Source organism: Scyliorhinus canicula, chromosome 6 (genome assembly GCF_902713615.1).
Source record: "Scyliorhinus canicula chromosome 6, sScyCan1.1, whole genome shotgun sequence".
Lineage (NCBI taxonomy): Eukaryota > Metazoa > Chordata > Chondrichthyes > Carcharhiniformes > Scyliorhinidae > Scyliorhinus > Scyliorhinus canicula.
The window spans coordinates 32816957-32843008 of NC_052151.1; the positions used below are offsets into that span (position 1 = coordinate 32816957).

Genomic DNA, 26052 nt, shown 5'->3' on the forward strand with positions numbered 1-26052 from the left:
GCCAATCCAGTTGCTGCCCAGCCTGGACTCTGGTCGAGTTGCCACACTGCTCCCCGAAAACCAGGATGCCATTGTCTACCTGGCTATCATGCTGCTCACCTCTTTGCTCTTGCTCAGGTGGCTAGGCCTCAAGCATAGACGACCACGTGTGCTTCTGGCTGACTGCCTGGCTGCTGCTGGTGGCTATCTGGCCTGGCCCCTGCTCTCTCACCCTTGCCAGTCTTGTTGCCGCCCAGCCCTGGCCTCTGGCTTTGCTCGAGTTGCAACCACTGGCCGCTACGCCCTGAAAATCACAACATCAGAACTTTCCTGGCCTTCGCACCTCTTGACTGCTCACGCTCAGTCAGGTGGCTGTTTCTCAAGCCTCGATGGCTGCGGGTGTGCTCCTGGCTGGCTGCTGGTTTTATCTGGCCTGGCCTGGACCTATTCTTTGTTTGTTTGTTTAGTTGGTTGCCCACCCTCACAGCCCTAGCCTGAGAGAAAGAGAGTCGCTCCGCTGCTTCTCTGGACATTTATTGGCCAGCACCACCTCCTCACCTCACTGAAGGCTTTGCAGTTGCACACCTCTTAGCGGCCTCACATTTGCCTCAAGCTGCCAGCCGCACCATGAAAGTTCAGAAACTTCACTCCAATTCAGGAGATCTGTCTGAACCGCTCAAAGTCTCCACCACCTCTCAACGTCTGGCAAACTAAAGGGGAGGCTACCAAACAGAGCCCGATGTTGTTCCGTGTTGCCTGCTAATGGGCTCAGCAAATTCAGAGCGACCAGGCTCTGATTGGTGCTCTCACACCATAGTCCCCTCTCAGTATGGGGGCCCACTCCATTGGCTGGGATGCCAATGTTTCATTGCAAGTCCGCCTCTGATGCCATCTGCTTAAATTGTATACTGGTACGCCAATGCTCTGTGCCAACAGAGCCCGAATGTGGATTTGCATCCATGATTATCAACACAGGTTGCAGAGACTTGTCAATGCACTTGCAGCCGAGTTGAAGTGGTGCAGTTACTTACCTTCACCGATCATCTGTCCTCGGTTCAAATCTTTCTTCATCTTCCTCTTAGTTCGTTTACCTCTGCCCTTTCGTGCTCCGGCACCAAATTCCGCCATCACACCCCGCCATAATTCATCTGCTGTCACTGTGGAGAATAAAGCATTTTCCCTGGTGATCAAAGCCACAATTGTCAGCACACTTGGTTACAAGCTTGCAAGTAAAATTCTGCCATCAGATCTTTGTTGAAGTCCTAGGCCGGGATTCTCCGACATCCAGGCCAAGTGTTGACGCCAGAGTCAAAACCGGAGCGAGCGACGCCGGCGTCAACGGGCCTCCAGGCCCAGGCATTCACCCCTTCCTAGGGGGCTAGAACGGCGGCGGAGTGCTGTCCGCTGCTCCGGCACCGAAAGCTGGCCCGTTACGGCCGGCACGGGTCCGGCATCATTCCTCAAAAAGTGGAATAATAATAATCTTGATAATCTTTATTATTGTCACAAGTAGGCTTACATTAACACTGCAATGAAGTTACTGTGAAAATCCCCTAGTCGCCACACTCCAGCACCTGTTCAGATACATCGAGGGAGAATTCAGAATGTCCAATTCACCCAACTGCACGTCTGTTGGGAGTTGTGGGAGAAAACCGAAGCATCCAGAGGAAACCCATGCAGACACCGGGAGAACGTGCAGAGTCTGCTCAGACAGTGACCCAGCCAGGAATCGAACCAGAGTCCCTGCTGCTGTGAAGCAACAGTGCTAACCACTGTGCGACCGTGTCGCCCTGGCTCATTGGACAAGTTATGTTCACCATGAAATGATCTCTTCTGCTCCCAGTACCAAGGTCCAACAGAGCACGGTAACACTCTTAGTTTAGAATGGTTGGAAGTCAAACTTTCATTCCCAATAGTACTCCTCTGCACCTCCCATTAGGAACTGCAGTACTGCGGGTTCTCGAGACAGAACCCGACAAGGAAGGGCCACCTGCATAGTGTCGGAATTCAGTCAGCTCCGAAGCTGTGACAAACAGTAAGGTTGGGGGGGGAGGGGGGAGGGATTTAACCTGGGTGGGCACACTGATTAAAAAAAGGTTTAATTTAGTGAGAGATGGGGAAGCACATCTGTTACCTACCTTCGGCCCGCAACAAGAACTAGAAACTCCTTGGCCTATTTTTTGAGCATCCTCCAGGATTAAGGATTGCTGGTTAGCCTGTTTAACTCCAGAACAGCGAGGTGGAGAATCTACTCAAGGACTAGGAGTACGTCAGACGGCCCTCTCTGCACTGCAGCAATTCTTCAACGGCACCATCTGACTTGAAAATATATCGCCATTCCTTCACTGTCGCTGGACCAAAATCTCAGAACTCCCTCCCTAACAGCACTGTGGGTATACCTACACCAGGTGAACTGCAGCGATTCGAGAAGGCAGCTCACCACCACCTCCTCAAGGGCAATTAGGGATGGGCAATAAATGCTGGCCTAGTCAGAGACACTCACATCCCTTGAAGAATAAATTTAAAAAGATAAATTGAAAAGAGATGGAGGATAAAGCAAGATATAGAATAAGAAGCTGGAGTTGCAAATGCAAATCAAATGCCTCCCAGGACAGCAATATAGTTTTTCCACAAAGCAAATTAACATTTTTCAGGCCAGAATCAAATTCCTCCATAAACCATTCCTTTAATCTGTCCCGAAAACTCGTATCTTAATAGAAATATAGCCGATATATATTTTAGCACAGGTCAATGAATATATTTTGTTTTTTTGCAGGCTATGGCTTCACATTTCATAATCCAGCGAAGTAGAAGTAAAAAATAACTCACTTTATACTGAAACTACAAATGTGTCAGAATATTCTGAGATTGTCAACAAGTACTTTAAAAAACTTCAACTTGTTTCCATTGGGGGAAACACAACTCGGAAAATACACAGCAAATCGGAGTCAAACCAAATGGTAGAGTCTTGCAGAGATTTCTCCTTCCCTATTAAAGGCCCAATGCATTTAATTTCTGATTCAGACAGCAAGTAAAATGATCACCCCTCACCCCGGTGAAGGACATTATACTGCACAGAAGCCAACCCCCAATTTAAGATTTGCACGAACAGGAGCATTTCAGGACAGAAAGAATCTGCTGAAATGCTGCTTTAACTAGTAGGCTTGGAAGAGCTCTAACCAGGCCAACATCAGCAGGAAGGTCTCCATTGTGAACTCATTATGAAGGTGGTCAGGGTCTTGAGAATATGATTATTGATCTGCCCAATTCCCTGCCCCGCTCCAACTGGCAGGCAACGGAAAGGATTCAAACAATAAGAAATGCACAAACCAAGTATTAAGAAATTTGGAACAGTTGAGAAGATGGCCTGGTAGGTGGCACTTTAAAAAAAAAAATTCATTCATTTTGGGTACGGCCCAATATCGGCTATATTTCTATTAAGATTCAAGTTTTCGGGACAGTGCAGAAGGAGGCCATTTGGCCCATTGAGTATCACCGACCCACTGAAAGAGCACTCTACCCAGACCCAATCCTTGTAACCCCACCTAACCTGCACATGTTTGGACCGTGGGAGGAAACCGGAACACCCAGAGGAAATGCACGCAGACACAGGGAGAACGCCACAGTCACCTGCGAAGTTGAACCCGGATCCCTGGTGCTGTGAGGCAGCAGTGCCAAGTACTGTGCCACCGTGTCACCTCAGGAAGGAATTTATCAGTGGTTTGATACCAGCTGGTTTGTGATGCAGAACGAGGCCAGCAGCGCGGGTTCAATTCCCATACCAGCTGAGAATTCTGGCCTTTATTCAGCTATTTACACTTACTCTGGACTGATGCTTTGTTTCTTTAATCCTATCACTACCACTCCCTGTGAGGAAAAAGTTGTGTCCAACTTCAAGAGAAAATAGGCAGGTTGGTGGAATGGGTGGATAAGTGATGGATGAAATTTACTTCAAAACAGTGAAATGATTCACTTTGTTATGAAGAGTACAGAGAGACAATCTAAAGTAAATGGTAAATTCTTCAAGGGGTGTGGTTGGACCTTTCCACATGTGGCGGCCGATTTTCCCGCAGCTGAGGTGGCTCATAATTGGCTGCCGGCTGGATCTTCCAAAGTCAATGACAAGTTTCACGTCTCGTCCATTTCGCTACCGGGGAACCCACGGCTGGATCCAGCTTCGACGAGACCAGAAGACGGGTAAGGCTGGACAATACTGTGCACTACTGTGACTATATGTGCACAAATCGTGGTAAGACAGGTCGAGAGAGCAGCTAATAAAACATACGGCATCCAAGGCTTTATAAATGGAGGCATAGAGTGCGAAAATAACATAGTTATGCACAGTAGCACAGTGGGTAGCACTGTTGCTTCACAGCCCCAGGTCCATCGTTCAATTCCCGGCTTGGGTAACTGTCTGTGCGGAGTCTGCACCTTCTCCCAGTATCTGCATGGGTTACCTCCGGGTGCTCCGGTTTCCTCCCACAAGTCCTGAAAGACGTGCTGTTAGGTGAATTGAACATTCTGAATTTTCACTCTGTGTACCCGAACAGGCGCCGGAATGTGGTGACTAGGGGCTTTTCACAGTAACTTCATTGCAATGTTAATGTAAGCATGTAAGCCTACTTGTGACAATAGCAGGTTATTTATTTATCTATCTATTTACCAAGTAGCTTGCTAGGGATTGGAATCACATAAGGCTAGATTAGGAAAGGATAGGGACTTTCTTCCCCAAAAGGACAATACTAAACCAGTTACTCTTTTTTTAATGGCAATCTGGCAGCTTCAGGTCACTTTTACTTTTCAATTAAAAAACCTGAACTCAGGTTTTAACTATTTTTGAACTCTAATTCACTAGATTATTGATTTAGGCCTCGGGAATAAAGGTCCAACAACAACAGAGGTCAGGACTTTTAGGATGGTGAGGTTTGCCTTTTCATCATCCAAGTAGTTGGCGGGTAACACATCCCACTGGCACTGCCTGGCCCACAGCCATTTAACACTTCAATGGAGACGTTCCTGCTTCGACAAGCATCAACTGGCTGGAGGCGGGACGCCAGGCCCGTCCTGCCTCAGTGGTTTGCAGCACCAGAAGCTGCAATGGACAGCAATGTGGTCAATAATTGGCCACTTTAGGCTCAATTGGGACAAGGGTGAGCTGGCCTAGGCCTCGCCCGTCCCAGCATAAAATCATAGAAAGGTCGGAGTGTGTGAGAATCCATTGGGAAGGGGGGAGGTGGGGGGGTGTTTTAGAAGCCAGATATGGAGCTACGGCATTGGAGTTATGAAAAAAGTTGGAAAAAGCCCGAGCTTGAATATTCAACATTAATAGAAGCATTAAACTGTGATAATTGGTTGAGAGTTCCCAGCCCCACTCACTGCGGGAGATTTGGCAGCCCAGCCAAAAGTCCACTGACTTTTGGCAGGATTGGGTGATCCAGGTGGCGGGTGGGGGTGGAAAATCCCACCCAATGTGTTGAAGATTGCAGCAAAAGAGGTGAAAAGCAGTAGGGCGGCATGGTAACATAGTGGTCAGCACAGTTGCCTCACAGCTCCAGGGTCCCAGGTTCGATTCCCAGGTGGGTCACTGTCTGTGCGGAGCCTGCACGTTCTCCCCGTGTCTGCGTGGTTTCCTCCGGGTGCTCCGGTTTCCTCCCACAAGTCTACGAAAGATGTGCTGCTGGGTAATCTGGACATTCTGAATTCTCCCTCGGTGTACCAGAACAGGCGCTGGAATGTGGCGACTTGGAAATTTTTACAGTAACTTCATGGCAGTGTTAATGTAAGCTTACTTGTGACAATAATAAAGATTATTAAATTCATAAGAAGACAATTGAAACAGGAAGGGAAAGAATAGACTGGAATTTACATCGCTCTTTTCATATCATCAGGGTGTTCCAGAGCGCTTCATGGGCTGTTGAATTTGTTATATTTTTGTTCTTGCCGCAAAGAGAAAAAGAAACAGAAGTGCCACTCTTTAAGTTCATAAAACATAGTGCAGGGTTTATTAAGAGATATTACTGCCACAGGGTAAGATGGTTAACTCCCCCAAAAACCTGTACAAGGCTCTGCTGATTTCACTGCATAGCATGTGACAGCTCACCAGCAAAGTGTTACCCGAATACATAACAGAAGCACTTTTGGATGGTCATCACTGCTGTAATATAGAAAAATGCATTCACAGCAGGGCCCACTAATAGCATTAAAATTACCAGATAAAATCTGGCTTAATGGTAATGGTCAAGGGCTATATATTACCGGGAGGGCTTTCCTGTTTTGCTTTGAATAGTGCCAGAGGATTTTCTTTCAACGTCTATGCAATCTTTTACACGCATGGCCAGATAGGAGTTAAGCTTAACATCTCACCCAAAAGATGCTATGCTTCCAGCAGTGCATAATTCCCTCAATAATGCACAGTAGGATCATATGTGCTCAATTTTCTGAAGTGTTGTTTGAACTCACAACCTCTGGCAAGAGCTGAGAATGCTCCCACTAAGGAAAAATTGACATTAAATACTTTTCTCAGAGGGTGGGGAAGGTGTGGAATAGAGCTCCTGGGGAGACAGACAGTGTGGAAACATTTAAAAGAAATTTGAGGGGAAGCACTGGCATAGTGGTATTGTCAATGGGACTAGTAATCCAGAGTAATGCTCTGGGGACCCAGGTTCAAACCTCACCATGGAAAGTTTGGAATTAGAAGTCCAATGATGAGCATAAAACCATTGTTGTAAAAACCCACCTGGTTCATGATTTGACTTAATTTATTGTCACGTGTACCGAAGAACAGTGAAAAGTATTTTTCTGCAGCCAAGGGTACTCAAGTACGCACAGTGGACAAAAAAAAAAGAATAATCACAGAACAGTACAGCACAGAACAGGCCCTTCGGCCCTCGATGTTGTGCCGAGCAATGATCACCCTACTTAAACCCACGTAACCCGTATACCCGTAACCCAACAATCCCCCCATTAACCTTACACTATGGGCAATTTAGCATGGCCAATCCACCTAACCCGCACATCTTTGGACTGTGGGAGGAAACCGGAGCACCCGGAGGAAACCCACGCAGTCACAGGGAGGACGTGCAGACTCCACACAGACAGTGACCCAGCCGGGAATCGAACCTGGGACCCTGGAGCTGTGAAGCATTGATGCTAACCACCATGCTACCGTGAGGCCCTAATCGACAGAGAACATTGACAAATGATACATTGATAAACAGCGATTGGTTATAGTGCTGAACAAGGGGCCAAACAAAGCAAATACATGAGCAAGAGCAGCATAGGGCATCGTGATTAATGCTCTTACTGGAAATAGATCTGTCCGAGGGAGAATCGTTGAGTTTAGTAACTGTGGGGAAGAAGCTGTTCCTATGTTTGGATGTGCGGGTCTCCAGACTTCTGTATCTTCTGCCTGATGGAAGGGTCGTGAAGAAGGCAAAGCCTGGGAGGCAGCGGGAGGAGTATACAGATACAATGTGGGGTGGCAAGCTTGTGTAATGCGTTGGGCCAAGTTCACCACACTCAGCAGTTTCTTGCTATCTTGGGCCGAGCAGTTGCCATACCAAGCTGTGATGCAGCCGAATAGGATGCTCCCTATGGCACATCTGTAGACATTTGTGAGAGTCGATGCAGACATGCCGAATTTCTTTAGCTTCCGCAGGAAGTAGAGACGTTGTTGAGTTTTCTTGACTGTTGCATCAACAGGAGTGGACCAGGCAGACTGTTGGTGATGGTGATCCCCCAGGATCTTAAAGCTATCGGCCATCTCCACTTCGGGGCCATTGATGCAGACGGGGGCGTTTATTGTGCTATCCTTCCTGAAGTCGATGATCAGTTCCTTTGTCTTTCCGACATTTAGAAAGGTCATTTTCGGTACACAATGCAACCACGTGATTTATCTCCCTTCAGTGGTCTGATTCTTCGTTGTTTGAGATAAGATCCACCACAGTCGTGTCAGTGTCCTTTAAGGAAATCTGTCGCCCTTACTTGGTTGATCATTGAACTCTAGGATGGGCAATAAATGCTGGTCAGCCAGTGGCACCCACATCCCATGTCCGAATGAATTTCGGGAAGGGGTGGAGAAAACAAAAAAGAGGTGGAGGGATGTAGAAGTCAAAAAGTTACTGGTTTTTGAGAATGGCCAGGTTGGCTGACGTTTCTGACCTTGTACCTTCATACATTCCCCATATCTTTCCAAACACAAGGTTCTTTGGATGGGTTGAGTAAAATAGTGCATTTTTCCCGCTCAACAGAATCGTTTATGCACCTCATTACTCAAAACTTTGTGGGGTGATGAATTAGCAACTTGACTTTATCTGAAAAAAATCACCACTCTTGGCTGGGCTGAGCTGTTCAAAGAAGTTACATATTAAAACACTCAAATATCACCCAGTGATATCAGAGTTTTTCATGTTTGGTCAGGCCAGTAAGTTGTCAACGTTAACTACCAACCCACCCAAAGGAAAGAGGAGGGGGTGGAGGAGAGGGGTGGGGTTAAAGCAGCCTGGTTGTGATTGGCATTGTAGTGCGCCCTACCAACCCACCCAAAGGATATTGGGGGGGGGGGTTAAAGCAGCCTGGCTGTGATTGGCATTTTAATGCGCTATTGATTCAAATAGACAGGTATTTGAAAGCTTTTAGCCAACTTTTTCCTGTTCTAGTATATTTCAGTCCATTATGCGCTGAGCATCTGGAGGCTCCAGGGCATGGACTCAACCTCACTTTTCCCCAATTCTTGTGATGCGGACACTGTTCCAGGTTCAGTATTGTTAGAAGAGTTATCACAGCATCTGCCTCAACATTTTATAGATTGCGGGGTTGCAAGTTATATGTTTTAATCTAGTTTAATTTTCAGTGCTGATCTTTTACCATTTAATTATAACTTTTAACAAATCTGGCCCATAGATTATATATAGCCTCAGTCTTATAGTCTGGAGTGATTATATTTTTGTTATCCATGATCTGGAAGGATAGGAGTGGGTGTCATTTCCAACGTACTCATTGCAATAAGGATATTTTGGTTTCATTTACAACTTGCATTTAGATGGTGGCTTGTAAAACATTCAAAAGCATTTCTTTGGAACATGAACAAACTGGGGGTGCACTTAAATTCACACTTTGGTTCACTGGGTGTTGAACTCATTTATGGCAGTAGTTTCTCATTGCTAGGCAAGAGAAAAATATTCGTTGTAGCCTGAAAATGGTGGTACCTGCTTTTCACATCCCCAAATAGTCGAAAGTAAGCACTCGTAAGGAAATGTGGAGGGGTACAAATTCAAGCTGCACATTTTGACTGACAACAAAGTTAAGCACTTTAAATATACATACACCAAAACAAATTCCAAATAATATTAGGGATTCTTTAAAATTTCAAAGTGAATATCCCCTCATTGCTCCAATTGGTATATCAGCGACTTAGAGATTGTGGTTATTTTGAAGCCCTGGAGATATTGGCTAACCGAACAATATATTTTTCTGTCACATGTTGCTCACAACCACAATGCTGAGCAACTCAAATTATCAAAGCATAATTGTGGAAACTGTTCAACGGAAAGGATCGAGATTGGAGGAGCTATTATTAGAAATGTGCAAAATTATAGTTACTGGCTAGGTTTCTCAGAAGCCCGACAAGCATCTAGTTGGATGGCCTCAATGATAGTTCTTCAAATTACTTTAAAAATAATTAATTTACAAGGTTTGGGCATTGCTGGCTAGGCCAGCTTTCTTTTCCTATCCCTAGTTGCCAATGAGAAGGTGGATATGAGCTGCCTTCTTGAACCGCTGCAGTCCTGGAGGTGTAGGTTCACCTACTCTGCTGTTAGGGAAGGAACTCTAGGATTTTGCCCCAGCAACAGTGAAGGAACGGCGATATATTTACAAGTCAGGATGGTGGATGACTTGGAGGAGAACTTTCAGATGGTGGGGTTGCCAGGTATCTGCTACCCTTTTCCTTCTAGATGGTATTGGTCGTGGTTTTGGAAGGTGCTGTCGAAGGAATCTTAGTAAGTTTCTGCTGTGCATCTTGTAGATGGTACACATGGCTGGCACTGTTCTTAAGTGCTGGACAGATTGAATGTTTGTGGAAGGGGAAGCAATCAAGCGGGCTGCTTCTTCCTTGATTGTGTTGAGTTTCTCGAGTGTTGTTGGAGCTGCACTCATCCAGGCAAATGAACAGTATTCTGGAGATGAGTTACTTGCTGCAGGATTCCTAGCCTTGAACCACTCTATTTATATAGCTAGTGCAATCCAGTTTCTGGCCAATGGTAACTCCCGGAATGTTGATTTTAGGGGATTCAGCAGTGGTAATGCCCTTGAATGTCAAGGAGCGATCGTCAGATCTCCTCTTGTTAGAGATGGTCATTGCCTTTTCACTTGTCAGCCCAAGCCTAGTTATTGTCCAGGTCTTGCTCTACAATGGACTGCTTCAGTATCTGAGGAGTAGCGACTGGTATTGAACATCAGTCATCAGTGAAAATACCCACATCTAACCTAATGATGGAAAGAAAATCATTGATGAAGCAGCTGAAGAATGGTTGGCCCCGAGGAACACTGGAATGGAGATGATGGACCTGCAACTGCAACAACCTTTGTGCTATGTATGGCTCCAACCAGGAGAGGCCTCCCCCCCGATTCTTGACTCCAGTTTTACTAGGGTTCCTAAATGCCATACACAGTCAAATGCTATCTTGGATGTCAAGGGCAATCACTCTCACCTCACCTCCATGTTTTGAGGCAAGGCTGTAAAATGAGGTCAGGAGCTGAGTGACCCTGGCGGGACCCAAACTGAGCGTCAGTGAGCAGGTTGTTGCTGAGTAAGTGTCACTTGTTGGCACAGTTGATGACCCCTTCAATCATCATACCAATGATCGAGAATAGACCAATGAGGCAGTAATTGGATTTGTCCTATTTCTCGTGTACAGGACATACCTGGACAATTTTCCACATTCCCAAGTAGATTCCAGTGTTATAGCTGTATTGGAACAGATTGGCTAGAGGCGCTGCAAGTTTTGGAGCAGAAGTCTTGAGTACAATTGCAGGATATTGTCGGCCTCCATAGCCTTTTCAGTATCCAGTACCTTCAGCTATTTCTTGATATCATGAGGAGTGAATGAAGTTGGTTGAAGACTGGCATCTGTGATGCTGGGGTTCTTCAGAGAAGGGATGGGTCATCACTCTGCACTTCTGGCTGAAGATGATGTGCTGGGCTCCTCCATCACAGAGGATGGGAATATTTGTGGAGCCTCTTCCTCCTGAGAGTTAATTGTCCACCACCATTCACAGCTGGATGCGGCAGGACTGCAGAGCTTAGATTGGATTTCAGTGGTTGTGGAATTGCTTAGTTCTGTCAATTACTTGTTGCTTACGTTGCTTGGCCTGCAGGTAGTCCTGTGTTGTAACTTCACCAGGTTGGCACCTCATTTTTAGGTATGCTTTGTGTTGCTCCTGGCATGTCCTCCTGCACTCCTCATTGAACTTTCCAGCAAACATTCCTACCATAGGGATTTAAATGTCTATTCCTTTTTTCAAGGGGTGGGAAGAGACCCTGATAGAATTGCTGAGCAAAACAGCCAGTCAAGGCCAAGTACTTGAAATGGCCTCTCCTGGGAACCTTTGAATTTGCAAGGCTACAAAAGCTGTGAGGATGTTTGCTGAAACAAAATAGTGAGAAATGCTTAATGATCGTCATTTGGTTTAGGCTATGCAGGATTACCTAGCAATGTGGGAAAGCAGTGTGTGCTTTTTCTTTTATTACTTGAAGACAGGTTCTACTGATCAAACTAAGTGACTTGGATCAAGCAGGTTGTATTGAATATCTCACTTTGTGAAATGAAACAGATTAATGTTTCAAACAAAGCTTTGCCCCACCTAGTTAAACCAGTCGCAATATTAAGGGAATACATAAGTTGGTTGTTGCAAATATCTGATCTTCTTCACATGTAAAAGCCAATTATCATGTCGTGGGGTTTTGTTGACACGGAGCAGTGCACGGTAACCTTAATCCAAACGGGTTGCCAAGATCTCGAGGCAGCAGATAAGGCCACTTCAAACAATATCAATGGAAAACATCCGAACATCCATAACAGGAAGAGAAAGTAGGCTAATCAGCCGCTCATGCCTGCTTCCCACATTCAACAAGACCATGGTTCATCGGTTTTTGCTTCCAAGTTCCACATTCCTAACTACCCCCGATGAGCTTAGATTCACTTGCCTAAGAAGCATCAATCTACCCACCTCAAAAACATTCAATTACCTTGCTTGCAACCCACAAAGAAAAATAATTCTCCTCCGCTCCTTGGGGCAACTCCTACCTAATTTTGTGCCCCCTGATCTGGACTCATTCACAAGAAGAAACACCCACTCCACATCAACTTTAGCAAGACCATTCAAGATCTCATATACTTTAATCAAGGTGAATGCGAGTCACCTCTCACCTCTTCTAAACTCCAGTGGAATCAAACCCAACCTATCCTCATAAGACAACCCCTCCCGTTCCAGCCATCAATCATTTCTTCCTGAGCACTCACTGAAAAACGGTGTGGGCAACTTAAAATATGATTCTATGGCCTTCTTTGAAAACCTAACAGATCCCCATTCCATACTTGGAACAAATCCAAAACTGCAAACTTACAAATTATTCCTGGACATAATAAAATGCTCCCTAAACGGTTAAAGAGAAAAATAATCTTGTTTGCTGTGGATATGCTGGATTTTGTGTCCTCCAAGACACGGAATGCAGACCTCTTCTGCTGGTGGCAGCACAGATGGTATAATCAGATTGAAACGCCTCCAGTATTAACAATTTCTGATTCAACAAGATAATCAAATGATTCTTCATGCTGAGTGGCAGCACGGTAGAAATCTGGCCAGGTCATGCTGGCCAGAATGAAGGGCGGCTGTAACGTTTTTAACTTTTGCGTGCACAGCACCTGCCTTGCAGCTTCACCAGAATGCATAGTTAATCACACACGCACACTACAGCTTTCAAACACTAAATATTCTAAGATAATGGAAATGTTGAATGCCAGAGATATTAAAGTGCTTTGGGCCACTTACAGCAACAAGAAACAAACTTACATTTATTGAAGAAGCTGCTGTATCTATACTGATGGAATACAAAAGGGAGCGGCGTTGATGTGGATAGTCCAGTCTGTGTGACTGAGGTGCAGTGAAAAAAAGGGCAAGCAGTCCACTTCCCAGCAGTGCTCAGACACAAACTACCTAAAAAAGAGGGGAAGAAAATAAACAAGTTTTAGAAAGACGAAAATGCGAGAGCAATTTTCCACGTCCCCCCCCCCCCACCGACAAACAATTCCTCAAACATGGTCATGAACAGTCCCCACCGTGTATCAAAGCCCTCTGCTGATCCCCTCAACTCCAATTTGAGCTTTTCCAGCCAAAAGCTGTCATACAGATCCCCCAACCAAGCTGCCACCCCCAGCGGCGTTGCCGACTGCCAATCCAGCAATATGACACATCAGCCCTCTTCCCGTCCACCAGCTCCGGCACTTCCGACACCCCGAAGATCGCCACCACTGGGTTCAGCCTGATCTCTATCCCCACATTCTTCGATAGCGTCCCGAACTCTGCTTCCCAATGTCTCTCAAACTTCTCAGCCCCAGAACATGTTCACATGGTCTGCTGGCCCTCGCTCACACTCATCCGTCACCCTCTGGAAGAACCCACTCATCCTCGCCCAGGTCATATGCACCCTGTGGACCACCTTGAATCGAATAAAACTTGAATTTACCCTCCGCATCTCCGCCCCGCCCCCACAACTCCTCCTCCCATTTATTCTTGATCTTCACCACCTGCGCTCCCCCAGCCAACCATATATGTATCACCAACCCTGCCCTCCCCCTCAGGGAGCAACAATCGCTGCTATAGGATATACTCCGACAGCTTGGAAAACAGTCTCCATTCCTTCCGCACAAAATCCCTCACTTGCATATACCAGAATTGACATCCCTTTGGCAGCTCGACCCTCTCCCACTGCTCTTCCAGATCTGCAAACTTCGCTACCAGGGACAAATCCCTCACCCTCACCAGCCCCACCTCCCGGCACTTCCCATACATACCATCCATCTCCCCCAGCTTAAACCGGTGATCTCCGCACAGCGATGTCAGCACCGACATCCCCTCCAACCCAAAGTGTCTCCTCAGCTTGTTTCAGACCCTGATTGTAGACTGTACCACTGGGCTGCCTGTGTACCGCCCCGGAGCGAGCAGACGTACACCGTCACCATGGCCCTCAAGCTGGACCCCCTACAGGGCTCCTCCATCTGAACCCACTCAGACACCCCACCCCCGCAAGAGTAATGCAGCAGGTTTGGGAATGCCAGCCCCCCGTTCTACATCTGCAACAAGGCCCTCTTTAGCCATGATAACTTCCCCACACCCCATGCAACCTCCGAGATCACTGCCATCAATTTCCGGATAAGGATCGGGAGGGTCTGGAATATAAACAGGAAGTCGTCAGCACATTCATCTTAACCACCTAGGCCCTCTTCGCTAATGTCAGGTGCAGTGTTTCCCACCTCCTAAAATCCCCCCCTAACCTCCTCCATCAACGTGGTCAGATTCCACTTGTGCATCACCACCCACTCCCCAGTCACCTGGCCCCCAAATAGTTAAAACCTGTCCCTGGCTACCCTAAATGGCAACACCCCCAGGTTGGCTTCCCAATCCACCGCATTCACCGGAAACATGTCACTCTTCCCAACCTTTAACTTATATCCCGAGAAGGCTCCAAATCTCTCCAGTATGTCCATAATTCTCCCCATGCTCTCCAGCAGGTCCAACACAAACACCAACAGTTCATCCGCAATTTTCTTATGTTAAAGGCAGAAAAGAGTTTGGTTGGGAAGAAAAATGAGCAGCAGATCCAACTTATCAGCCATGATCATAATGCTCGAAGGTCCGAATGGCCTACTCCTGCTGCTATTTTCTATGTTTCTATAATAATCTCAAATGTACTCCAGAGTGCAATAAATTGAATATCATGATGAAGAAATTAACCAATGTTGAACATGGAGTTATATATATTGCGCAGCTTCCCAAATTTATAGGAATTTAGCACTAACTGCAACAGTTTCAGCAAGAAGTGTATCAAAAAAGCCGAAAAACACCACAATGCTATTCTATACCACTGATTAGATCCAGTTCAGAATAAAAGGGGCCCAGGAGACTAAAAAATTTTTTTTATTTCACAATAAGCAAGAAATTGGCAATGAGCGATTCGAAGATTTACTTGCAAAAGTACTTAGTTGGATACTTTACTTTTACAGAATCACAGAATTATTACAGTGCGGAAGGAGGCCATACGACCCATCATGTCTGCTCTGGCTCTCCGAATGAGGTGCTCACCTAGTGCTGTATTCCTGCACACCCTTCCTTTTCAAGGTATTAAAAAAATTCCCTTTCTTTGATTGAATCTGCCTGCAGCACAATTTCAGGAAGGTCATTCCAGACCCCACCATTTTCTGTGTGAAAACATTTTCCCTCATATCACTTGGGCTTCTTTAGCAATTACTCTAAATCTGCACCCCCTCATTCTTGCCCATTCCACCAGTGTAGATAGTTTCCCCCCTCCACTCTATTCGGTCCAGATCCCTCATGATTTTGAATACACTTGATCAAATCTCACAGCAGCAAGCCATAGTTATTGGAACATTACGATAATCCGGTCAAACATATTAGCCACTTTCTCAACAGGACCTGCCATGTGTGCACAAAGACCCCCCCCCCCCCAAAGTCCCTCTGCTCCTACAACTCTTTTAATCAAACCTTTTATTTTACATTGTCTTTCCTGTCTTTCCTAATTTTTCCTACCAAAATGTATTAAGTTCCCACTTCCCTGCATTACATTTCATCTGCCATACGTCTCCCATTCCACTAGCCTGTCTATGTATTTAGAATCATAGAATCCCTACAGCGCCTAGATGATACAAAACTTAACAGCATTGTGAACTGTGAGGATAATAACTGTGGGGTTTTTGCGTTACTGGATTGCGTTACCGCACTGACCCCTGGAAAGAGCACCCATACCCCACCCTATCCAGTAACGCAATAACCCCATTTAACCTATGGGACACTAAGGGCAATTTAGCATGGCCAGTCCACCTAACCTGCACATCTTTGGACTGTGGGACGAAACTGGAGCACCCGGAGGAAACCCACGCAGACACCGAGAGAAGATGCGCACATCAAACAGTCACCCAAGGCCGGAATTGAACTTGGGTCCCTGGCGATGTGAGGCAACAGTGCTAACCACTGTGCCACATCCTGCCCCTTTAAGTCTATCATCCTCACAGTTCACAATACTGCTAAGTTTCGTATCATCTAAAAATTCCAAAACACCCAAAATTGAGACATAGAACATACAGTGCAGAAGGAGGCCATTCGGCCCATCGAGTCTGCACCAACCCACTTAAGCCCTCACTTCCACCCTCGCCCCGTAACCCAATAACCCCTCCTAATCTTTTTGGACACTAAGGGCAATTTATCATGGCCAATCCACCTAACCTGCACATCTTTGGACTGCGGGAGGAAACCGGAGCACCCGGAGGAAACCCACGCAGACACGGGGAGAATGTGCAGACTCCGAACAGACAGCGACCCAGCGGGGAATCGAACCTGGAATCCTGGCGCTGTGAAGCCACAGTGCTATCCACTTGTGCTACCGAGCTGCCCCACATTAATAGAGATCATTAATATAAATCAATAAAATCAGTGGTCCTAATACCAATACCTGGAGTACCCCACTATAAATCTTTCTCTAGTCCAAAAAAAAGAAACAACTGTTCAAAAGGTACACTCTGCTAACTTCATATCTACGTTATAATAAAATGCTAGAAAAATCAGCAGGTCTGGCAGTGCATGTGGAGAGAGAAAATAACAGAGTTAATGTTTCGGGCCAGTATGACTCTTCTTTATATAGAACCATAGAATTTACAGTACAGAAGGAGGCCATTCAGCCAGAGTCTGCACCCGTCCTTACAAAGAGCACCCTACTGAAGCCCACGTATCTACCCCATCCCCGTAACCCAGCAACCCCACTTAACATTTTTTGGACACTAAGGGCAATTTAGCATGGCCAATCCACCTAACCCACACATCTTTGGACTCGATACAATAACTCTGTTTTTTGCTCTCCACAGATGCTGCCAGACCTGCTGAACATTTCCAGCATTTTCTGATTTTATTTCAGATTTCTAGTATCTGCAGTATGTTGCTTTTGTTAACACCCATGCTGTCAATGGACATTTTATTCTGTGGGCTCTAATTTTTCTGACAAGTCTGTTATGTGGCACTTTGCAAAATGCCTTTTTGAATCCTTGGAATCATAGAATGGTTTCGAAGGAGGCTGTTCAGCCATTGGTGCCGATGCCAGCTCTCGCAAGAGTAACTTGGCTGGCCCCACTCCCCATTGTTAGGGAGGGTGATGGAGGCAAATTGAGTTATGGCTTTCCAAAGGGATTTGGGTGATGTCTGGAGAAAAACAGGCTGAAGGTCCACGTGCACCACACCCTACCTTCATCAACCCTCTGTTAGTTCATTGCCAAACCTCGATCAAATCAATTAAGCACAATTTGCCCGTAACAAATCCATGCTGGCTTTCGTTAATCCACATTTGTGCAAGGAACCGCTGACATCAAGATCATACCAGGACAAAATTGTCCATTGCATGTCTCAACAATCAACTAATTATCTCTCAATAATGTCATAGTGGCTCCTTTGGAAAGATCATTAATCAACCACAGAGCACAATGACACCAAGTGTTAGCATCGGCAGCACACTCAACATTCAAACAGGCCAAAGGGCAAACAAAAACCACCTGTTAAAGATTATGTTCAATGTTATGAAAATTAAGATCGTTTGAAATTGGAATCTTATGAAATGGACAATTATAAATTGCTTGAATACCACACGTTTTATTTAATCAGAACCGCTAATAATATATGGAATAACAGCAAAATATCGCGGATTTCGGAAATCTGATATAAAAACAAAGTTCTGGAAAAACTCAGCAGGCTTGACAGCGTCTGTGGAGAGAGAAACAGAGTTTCATGTGTCGAGTCCTTAAGACTCTTCTTCAGTATCCTCCTAACATGAACAGAAAGCAATGTCCATTTTAAACATAGTATTGTTTATTAGGATTTACCGCGGTTAGTAGATATGTGCTCTGCTACCAACTAGGCAAACAGGCTATTTAAAAGATACCAAAACCTTAAAACCATTTTTATGCAGCTGCCTTAAATGTGATGGATGTTGTATTGAGGCAACGACCTTTAAACAGAAATCAGTACAGATAATGACAAATTCGGGCCAAACAGAAGAAAAATAAACAAAATCTCATTTAATACATTACGGGCTACATTGGTTCCCATCCACTCAATGTGGGGAGCAGGGACAGTCTTGAAGCTGGAGGGCCAGAATGTTATTTTAACCACGGATCAATTAAAGTGCCTACACTGCGAACCATTGTATTATTCCACATCCTTTTATAGTCATGTATATTTATTATTCAGAAAATATAGGTCACTGTGATGATGCCAAAAGAGGACAGGTTTATTTTTTCCATGACTATAGACAGGCAATGAGGCTTATCTGCAAACATGGGCAACTCTACCTCAACAGGATGCAGGATCTACTATTCCGAAGGCCATTCTATCCCTTATGGCATCGGCATGCCTGAAAAATAATTGATGTTCTTTATTTCAATGCCAATCTTCTAGAAGAATATAAAGTATACACCATGTGTGATAAATGCAACAGATGTACAGAGAGCTTTTCTCTTTCTGCCCTTGGTTTCTATTCACTAAAAAGGATGGTGCGAGTCCGTATTTTTGACATAATACAGGGGGCAGAATAGAGGTGGCATACTTGCAAAGAAAGTATGTTGTTTTGACGCTGTGAAAGCTCCTTGCAATGTGTTCACCTGGCCTCGGTTTTATGCATCGTCAAGTGTCGCCGCAAACATCACTGAATGGAAGTTCACAAAACAAATATTGGCACCATAGCAAAAATAGAGCTGTCATTTGAAAATCAGTTGGCCATCTTTGTGGGAGACATCCCTAAACAGAATAAATCTTCACACTGAAAAGAGATTTAGCCCAGGCCACAATGCCCATTAAAAGAATAGCTATGTGACATCAGCCACAGGGTGTTTATTAATTTACGGAAAATTAGATATTTTATATTGTCCCAGCAAGATTTGTTTTGAAAAGGAACGCAATCAATCCAAATCAATAGTATTCTCTGAAATTAAGACTTTGTTTTTTAAGGCCTACTTCGACTTTTTAAAAATCTTTTGAGCAATTCGAAGCTCCTGGTGTACCCAGTGGGATAAAGGCTTCACCGTGAATTCACACTGAAGGATGCTTCCAGTTTTTGTTCACCAACAACAATGGCAGAAGTGGTATGCGAGGTGAGAGATAAGCCAAATCCACACTTTGCAGCTTTTCTATGCTACAGCTTCCATCCAAGGAGGAAGAGTGCTGCTGATCGTAATAGGGCCTAAATGAGCTTTTGGAAGGGAAAATAAGCAGATTTTTGCAGGGGCAACTTGAATCAGGCAGACAGGAATTATTTCATTCCCTCAGCAGGAATTAACGGTGGAGTGTTGCTGCTCAACCGTCCGGCAGGTTATCAGTTCAAAGTGGATTTCCTACCAATTGCTGCACTGGAACACAAACCATATTCTTTGCTGCCTACCTGGCAAGTTCAGTCAGGATGTAGCTCAGTGAGAAGATTCTCACACGGGTAAGCAGGTAGTGGGTTCAAGTCTCACTCCAGAGCCTGGGGAACACAATATAGGCCAACACTCCATGGCTGGAGGTAGCATACGCTGGATAAGACGTTAAAGCAAATGTCTGTCTGTCCTCCTGAGTGGATGTAAAGGACGCCATTGCACTATTTGAAGATGAGGTGGGACATTCCGGACAATCTTTATCACTCAACCAACATAGCCGAAACAGATTAGCAAGTCGTTACCTCATAGCTATTTATGACCTTTACATGCACAGAATAGTTGTGTTATTGTGTTATGGGCCAGGGTTTAGAGAACCCCAAAGTGTATCATGGAGTTGACCTGACCCACATCTTTTACTAGATTGTGATATGGGGAGCACACGGCCCACTCTACAGGTGGCGGTACAGCAGAAAATGAAAAGTGTTTTTTAAAGCAAAACAATGTTTATTCTATGAACTCAAGTTAACTTGTTTAAAACATACAGTGAACATCTTAGCAACCATTAATTCAAATACACCCCCCCAAAGAATACAACACTAAGTAATCCTTTAAGCTTTCCATTTAATATCCACAAGACACCTTTTACCAGAAGCACATCAGGTTAACGTCACTATTGTTATTAGTATTAAATCACCAGGATCGATTTACAGTCTTTAGATTAGAGAGAGAGACTCTAATACACCTTCTGGCTGTGACTGCAGCTATCCAGCTCTGAAAACTAAACTAAAACATACCCTGCAGCAAACAGCCTAAAACAAAAGTAAAAAGCTGACAGGCAGCCCAGCTCCACCCACCCTCTGACATCACTGAAGTAATAAACACCCATTTCTGAAAGGTACTCTCACTACAGATACTTATATACACACCCATTTCTTAAAAGGTACTTTCACATGACAATTGTTACACTCGAGAAGACACCTTATTGGGAGATTGAAGATCTTTAAAGCATCAATAAGTTGAACCCCGAGATACATGCTACATGAAGAAAGGCCACTGGACGAAGCTCAGGAGAGAAAAATGAATGAGTAGCCCACATAGATAATCACAGCTGTAGTGCTGAAGACGCGTGTCCCAGAACGGGCTGTACTTTTAGTGAAACTGTTCCAGTATAACTACAACACTGGCATCTACCCGACAAAGTGGAAAACTACCCACATGGTAAAAAGCAGGACAAATCCAATCGGGACAATTTCCACCCCATCAGTCTACTCCCAATCATGTGCAAAGTGCTGGAATGTCATTGACAGTGCTATTAAAGCAACACTTATTCACCAGGTTTGGATTCCACCAGTGCCAGGTTTGGATTCCACCAGTGCCATTCAGCTCAAGACTTCATTACAGTCTTCGTCCAAACATGGACAAAAGATCTGGGGCTGGATTCGCCGTTTTGGAGACTTAATACCCACGCAGTCATGAAAACTGCGGTCTTATACGCAAGAACTGGCATCAAAAGGCCAGATTCCTCGTTTTGCTGGGGGCTAGCAGGGAGCTGTCGCAGAGCTCGCAGCTCTAGCTGCTGATACGGTCCCCAGCACTTCCAGGTCAGAGGCCATGCATGCGCACGGTGGCGGCCTGCAACGGTTCTCCATGGCGGACGCAGCCCGCAGACCTGGACCACTGACGTAGTGCCCCGCATTGGCCGCTCGCGTGCCTGGGCCGCCCACACATTTCCCCCAGCCCCGAATGAAGCCCCCCCTGCCCGCCGATTGGCCCTCCCCCGACTGTAGCGGCCCCAGACTGAGTCCGCAGCCGCCATGCGAGGATCCCGGACGGTGTGAGCACACGTAACTCACACCGTCGGGAATTCGGCCACCGGCAACGGAGCATCGCGGAGCCGGCTTCAGGCAATAGCCTGAGGCGGTGGATACTCGGTGTGACGTGCTCCATGAGTACACTGATTTTTAGGGGGTGGAGAATTGAAAAACCGGCACCAAAAACGATTCTCCGCCCTATTGCCGAATGCAATTCTGGTAGCACGGTAGCACAGTTGCTTCACAGTTCCAGAGTCCCAGGTTAGATTCCCGGCTTGGGTGACTGTCTGTGCATCTGCATGTTCTCCCCACGTCTGTGAGAGTTTCCTCCGGGTGCTCCGGTTTCCTCCCACAGTCCAAAGATGTGCAGATTAGGTGGATTGGACATGCAAAATTTCTCTTAGTGTCAAAAAGGTTGGGTGGGGTTACTGGGTTATCATAGATTATCATAGAATTTACAGTGCAGGAGGCCATTCGGCCCATCGAGTCTGCACCGGCTCTTGGAAAGAGCACCCTACCCAAGGTCAACACCTCCACCCTATCCCCATAACCCAGTAACCCCACCCAACACTAAGGGCAATTTATCGTGGCCAATCCACCTAACCTGCACATTTTTGCGACTGTGGGAGGAAACCGGAGCACCCGGAGGAAACCCACGCACACACGGGGAGGATGTGCAGACTCCGCACAGACAGTGACCCAAGCCGGAATCGAACCTGGGACCCTGGAGCTGTGAAGCGATTGTGCTATCCACAATGCTACCGTGCTGCCCCGGTTATGGGAATGGGGTGGAATTGTGGGCTTAAGTGGTGTGCTCTTTGCAAGGGCTGGTGCAGACTTGATAGGCCGAATGGCCTACTTCTGCACTGTAAATTCTATGAATCCAGTCCCTGAATTCCATAGGCGAAATGAAAGTAAATGCCCTTGACCGAGTGTGGCATCAGTGAATCTTAATAACAATGGAGGGGTCATTGTGGTTGTTGAAGGCCAATCATCTAAGCCCTTGAGCATCACTGCAAGAGTTCCACAGGTTGGTGTCCTAGGCTGCTTCATCAATGACCTTCCCTCCATCTCAGAAGGCGATGCTCACTGAAGGTTGGAACTGAACATCTGCCTTCACTTCGGGTGTTGTTGAATCACACTCATCCAGCTAAGTGGAGAGTATTCCATAATACTCCTAAACGTGCACCTGATTAATGTTTGACAGGCGCTAGGGAGTCAGAAAGTGAGTTACTTGCTGCTGAATTCCCAATGTCTGACCTGCTCTTGTCGCCACATTATTTATATGGCTGGTTCAGTTCAGTTTCTAGTAAACGCTAAGCCCCGGGATGTTGATGATGGGGAATGTGACTGCCACTGACTATCAAAGAAACATGGTTTGATTCTCTTGTTGGAGACAATTGTCGCCTGACATTTTTGAGTGACACAAATGTTACTTTTGAACCTAAGCTTGAATATCATCATGTTCCGTGGGCAAAAGGTGTTTGATCAGTGCTCCATTCACCACCAACGCACAGTAGCAGCAGTATGCGCTATCTATAGGATGCACTACAGAAGCTCAACCAGGCTCCTTCGAGTGCACCTTCCAAACTTTCACCCTCTACCATCTAACAGGACAAGGGAAGCAGGAGCATTAGTAAAACACCACCTGCATGCTCCCTTCCCAAGCCATACACCATCCTGACTTGGAACTATAATCACCGTTCCAAAATTCTGGAACTCCCTGCCTCACAGCACTGTGGGTGTATCTACACCATATGAACTGTAACGGCACAAGGTGGTGGTCAAGGGAAATTAGGAATGGACAATAAATGCTGGCCTCGTCAGCAATGCGCATATTCCATGAAAGAATAAATGTTTTAAAATTGGAATGGACTATCATGACATGAAATCAAGATGGATATTTGTAAGAGCCACTTCGACAGAAAAACACAGATAGAAAACAGTTTTTGAATTCTAGGGCAAGCCAGTACAGAAATATTGATTCAGTTCATTCCAACTTAGCAGTTGCTTTTTACCCTGGAATGTTTCATTTCATATCTATGACCTAATATTTATCTAGATTTTTAATGAAATTATTCAACATTGCCTGCAAAAGCAGTTAATACAGTCTGTTCCAAGTCCATTAATCTTTGGAGAAAAAATTCTAAACCCAACTTTCATCCAAAGAAGTTAATTTTGCATGCACTAATTCTGTACACAGTTGAGACCAAACAGCTCGATTATATCTATATCTATTCCTCTCAGCATTTTAAAAGAGCTAGATCACGTTCATGCTTTTCCTCCAATAAAACACAATTTCAGTTCTACAAACCTGGGGCGAAATTCTCCGACCCCACGCAGGGTCGGAGAATAGGCGGGAAGCGGCGTTATTTCCGCTCCCGCAGGTTTTTCAATTCTCCCGCCGGTCATAAACCGGCGTTGTGCAAATCCCGCCGGCAGCCTGTGAAAACAGCTGGCGCCGGCGGGATTCCATTTTAAAAAAAACTTACCTCAAATCTCCGGCCCGGATGGGCCGAAGTCCCGCCGCTGGGAGGCCTTCTCCCGCCGCCGAGGTTTAAACCACCTTGGTGGCGGCGGGCTCAGCGGCGAGAGCAGGCCCCCGGGGTCCTGGGGGGGCGATCGGACCCGGGGGGGTGCCCCCACGGAGGCCTGGCCCGCGATCGGGGCCCCCCGCTCACTCTGCGGGGCAGTGCCGTGGGGGCACTCTTTCTCCTTCCGCTCCGCCACGGCCTCCGCCATGGCGGACGCGGAGGAGAACCCCGCATCGCGCATGCGCCGGCAGTGACGTCAGCGGCAGCTGGCCGCTGACGTCACTGCCGGCGCATGCGCCGACCGCCGAAAGCCTTTCGGCCAGCCCCGCTTCCGACGGCGCCGGGTGTTTGCGCCAGTCTTCTGGTGCAAACTGCTCCGGCGCGGGGCTGGCCCCCAAAGGTGGGGAGAATTCCCCACCTTTGGGGAGGCGCGACCCCTGAGTGGTTGGCGCCACTCCCCTACGCCGGCACCCTCCGTCACGCTGGGTAGGGGAGAATCCAGCCCCTGATGTCCGAAGATATACAATTGCAATACCACACCATCCTTAATAGACTTCGGCAGTCTCAATGTGCTTTGCAACCAATTAAGTACTTCTGAAGTGTTACTGTCCCAATACAGAAAATGTGACAGCCAATTTGCACACAGCAAGCTCCCACAAAGAGAAACAAAACAATAGTGCGGGACGGGTACAGTGTTGTGGCATGGTCACTGGACTCGTAATCCAGAGACCCAGGGTAATGCTCTGGGGACCTAGGTTCGAATCCCATCACAGCAGGTGGTGAAATTAAATTCCAGACCTTCATGTAATACTGGTTGTTGTTGTAAAAAAAAACATCTGGTTCCATTTGGGGAAAGGAAATCATAGAATTTACAGTGCAGAAGGAGGTCATTCGGCCCATCGAGTCTGCACCAGCCCTTTGAAAGAGCACCTCATTTAAGCCCACACTTTCAACCTATCCCTGTAACCCACTAACCTCACCCAACCTTTTTTGAACACGAAGGGCAATTTGGCATGGCCAATCCACCTTACCTGCACATCTTTGGTCTGTGGCAGGAAACCGGAGCACCCGGAGGAAACCCACGCAGACACGGGGAGAACGTGCAGACTCTACACAGTCAGTGACCCAAGCAGGAATTGAACCTGGGACCCTGGAACTGTGAAGCTACTCTGTTAGCAACTGTGCTAACCACTGTGCTACTGTGCTGCCCAATCAGGGCCCAATTAGCTACTCAGGCCTACATGTGACTCCAGACAATGTGGTTGGTTCTTAAAATGCCCGAGATGCAAGCCACTCATTTCAAGGACAATTATGGATAGGCAACAAATGCCGACTTTGCCAGCGACACCCACATCCCACAAAAGAATAAAAATAAACCGATTGTCTGTTTTAGTGATCCTGGTTTTGGGGTAGCTATTGACCACGATAACTTCAAACTGGTAGCCATGGGATTTTATTTAACCATCCATCTGGCAGGTTTATCTGTGCACCTGAAAGACTGCACACCCCCAACAGTGCAGCACTCCCCTCAGTACTGCACTGCCACATCAGCCGAGACTTGTGCTCACCTTTGTTGAATGGAACTTCATTTTTAAAAAAAAATTTTTATACTCCTCCTTTTTCACGTTTTCTACCAAATTTACACCCAACAATAAACAACAATCTGTAACAAATGCAATGTCAATCCCACACATTAATAACAATGATCCCATTCTCCCAGCAAACCCCCAAACATTAGTCCGCATGTTTACATAAACAAATAACAAAAAGGAATCAGGAATCACCCATAGTCACCATTAACACACACAGTCCCTCTCCCCCAACTCTCCCAGCCACCCCGCCAATGTTCGATGTAATCCAATTCTCGAAAGTGCATAATGAATAATGGCCATGAATTGTAGAATCCCTCAATCCTTCCCCTCAGTTCAAAATGACCTTCTCAAGAGTCAAGAATTCCAGTAGGAATTAAAAAATTATGTTTTTTCGACTAAAATTTGAATAAAAATAATTTTTTTTTTTAAATTCCAGCATGTTTCCCCC

General features: G+C 46.0%; 1 protein-coding gene across 1 annotated transcript in view; it reads right to left on the bottom strand.

Moving 5' to 3' along the window:
• mrps5 (mitochondrial ribosomal protein S5) overlaps positions 1-26052 on the bottom strand; it is a 212973-nt gene that overhangs the window by 156246 nt on the left and 30675 nt on the right. Inside the window, exons 2-3 of the mRNA XM_038799132.1 lie at positions 13051-13194; positions 1011-1136 (exon numbers count right to left, since the gene is read on the bottom strand). Of these exons, the coding sequence (XP_038655060.1) occupies positions 1011-1136; positions 13051-13194 (270 nt within the window). The remainder of the gene's footprint in view (positions 1-1010; positions 1137-13050; positions 13195-26052) is intronic.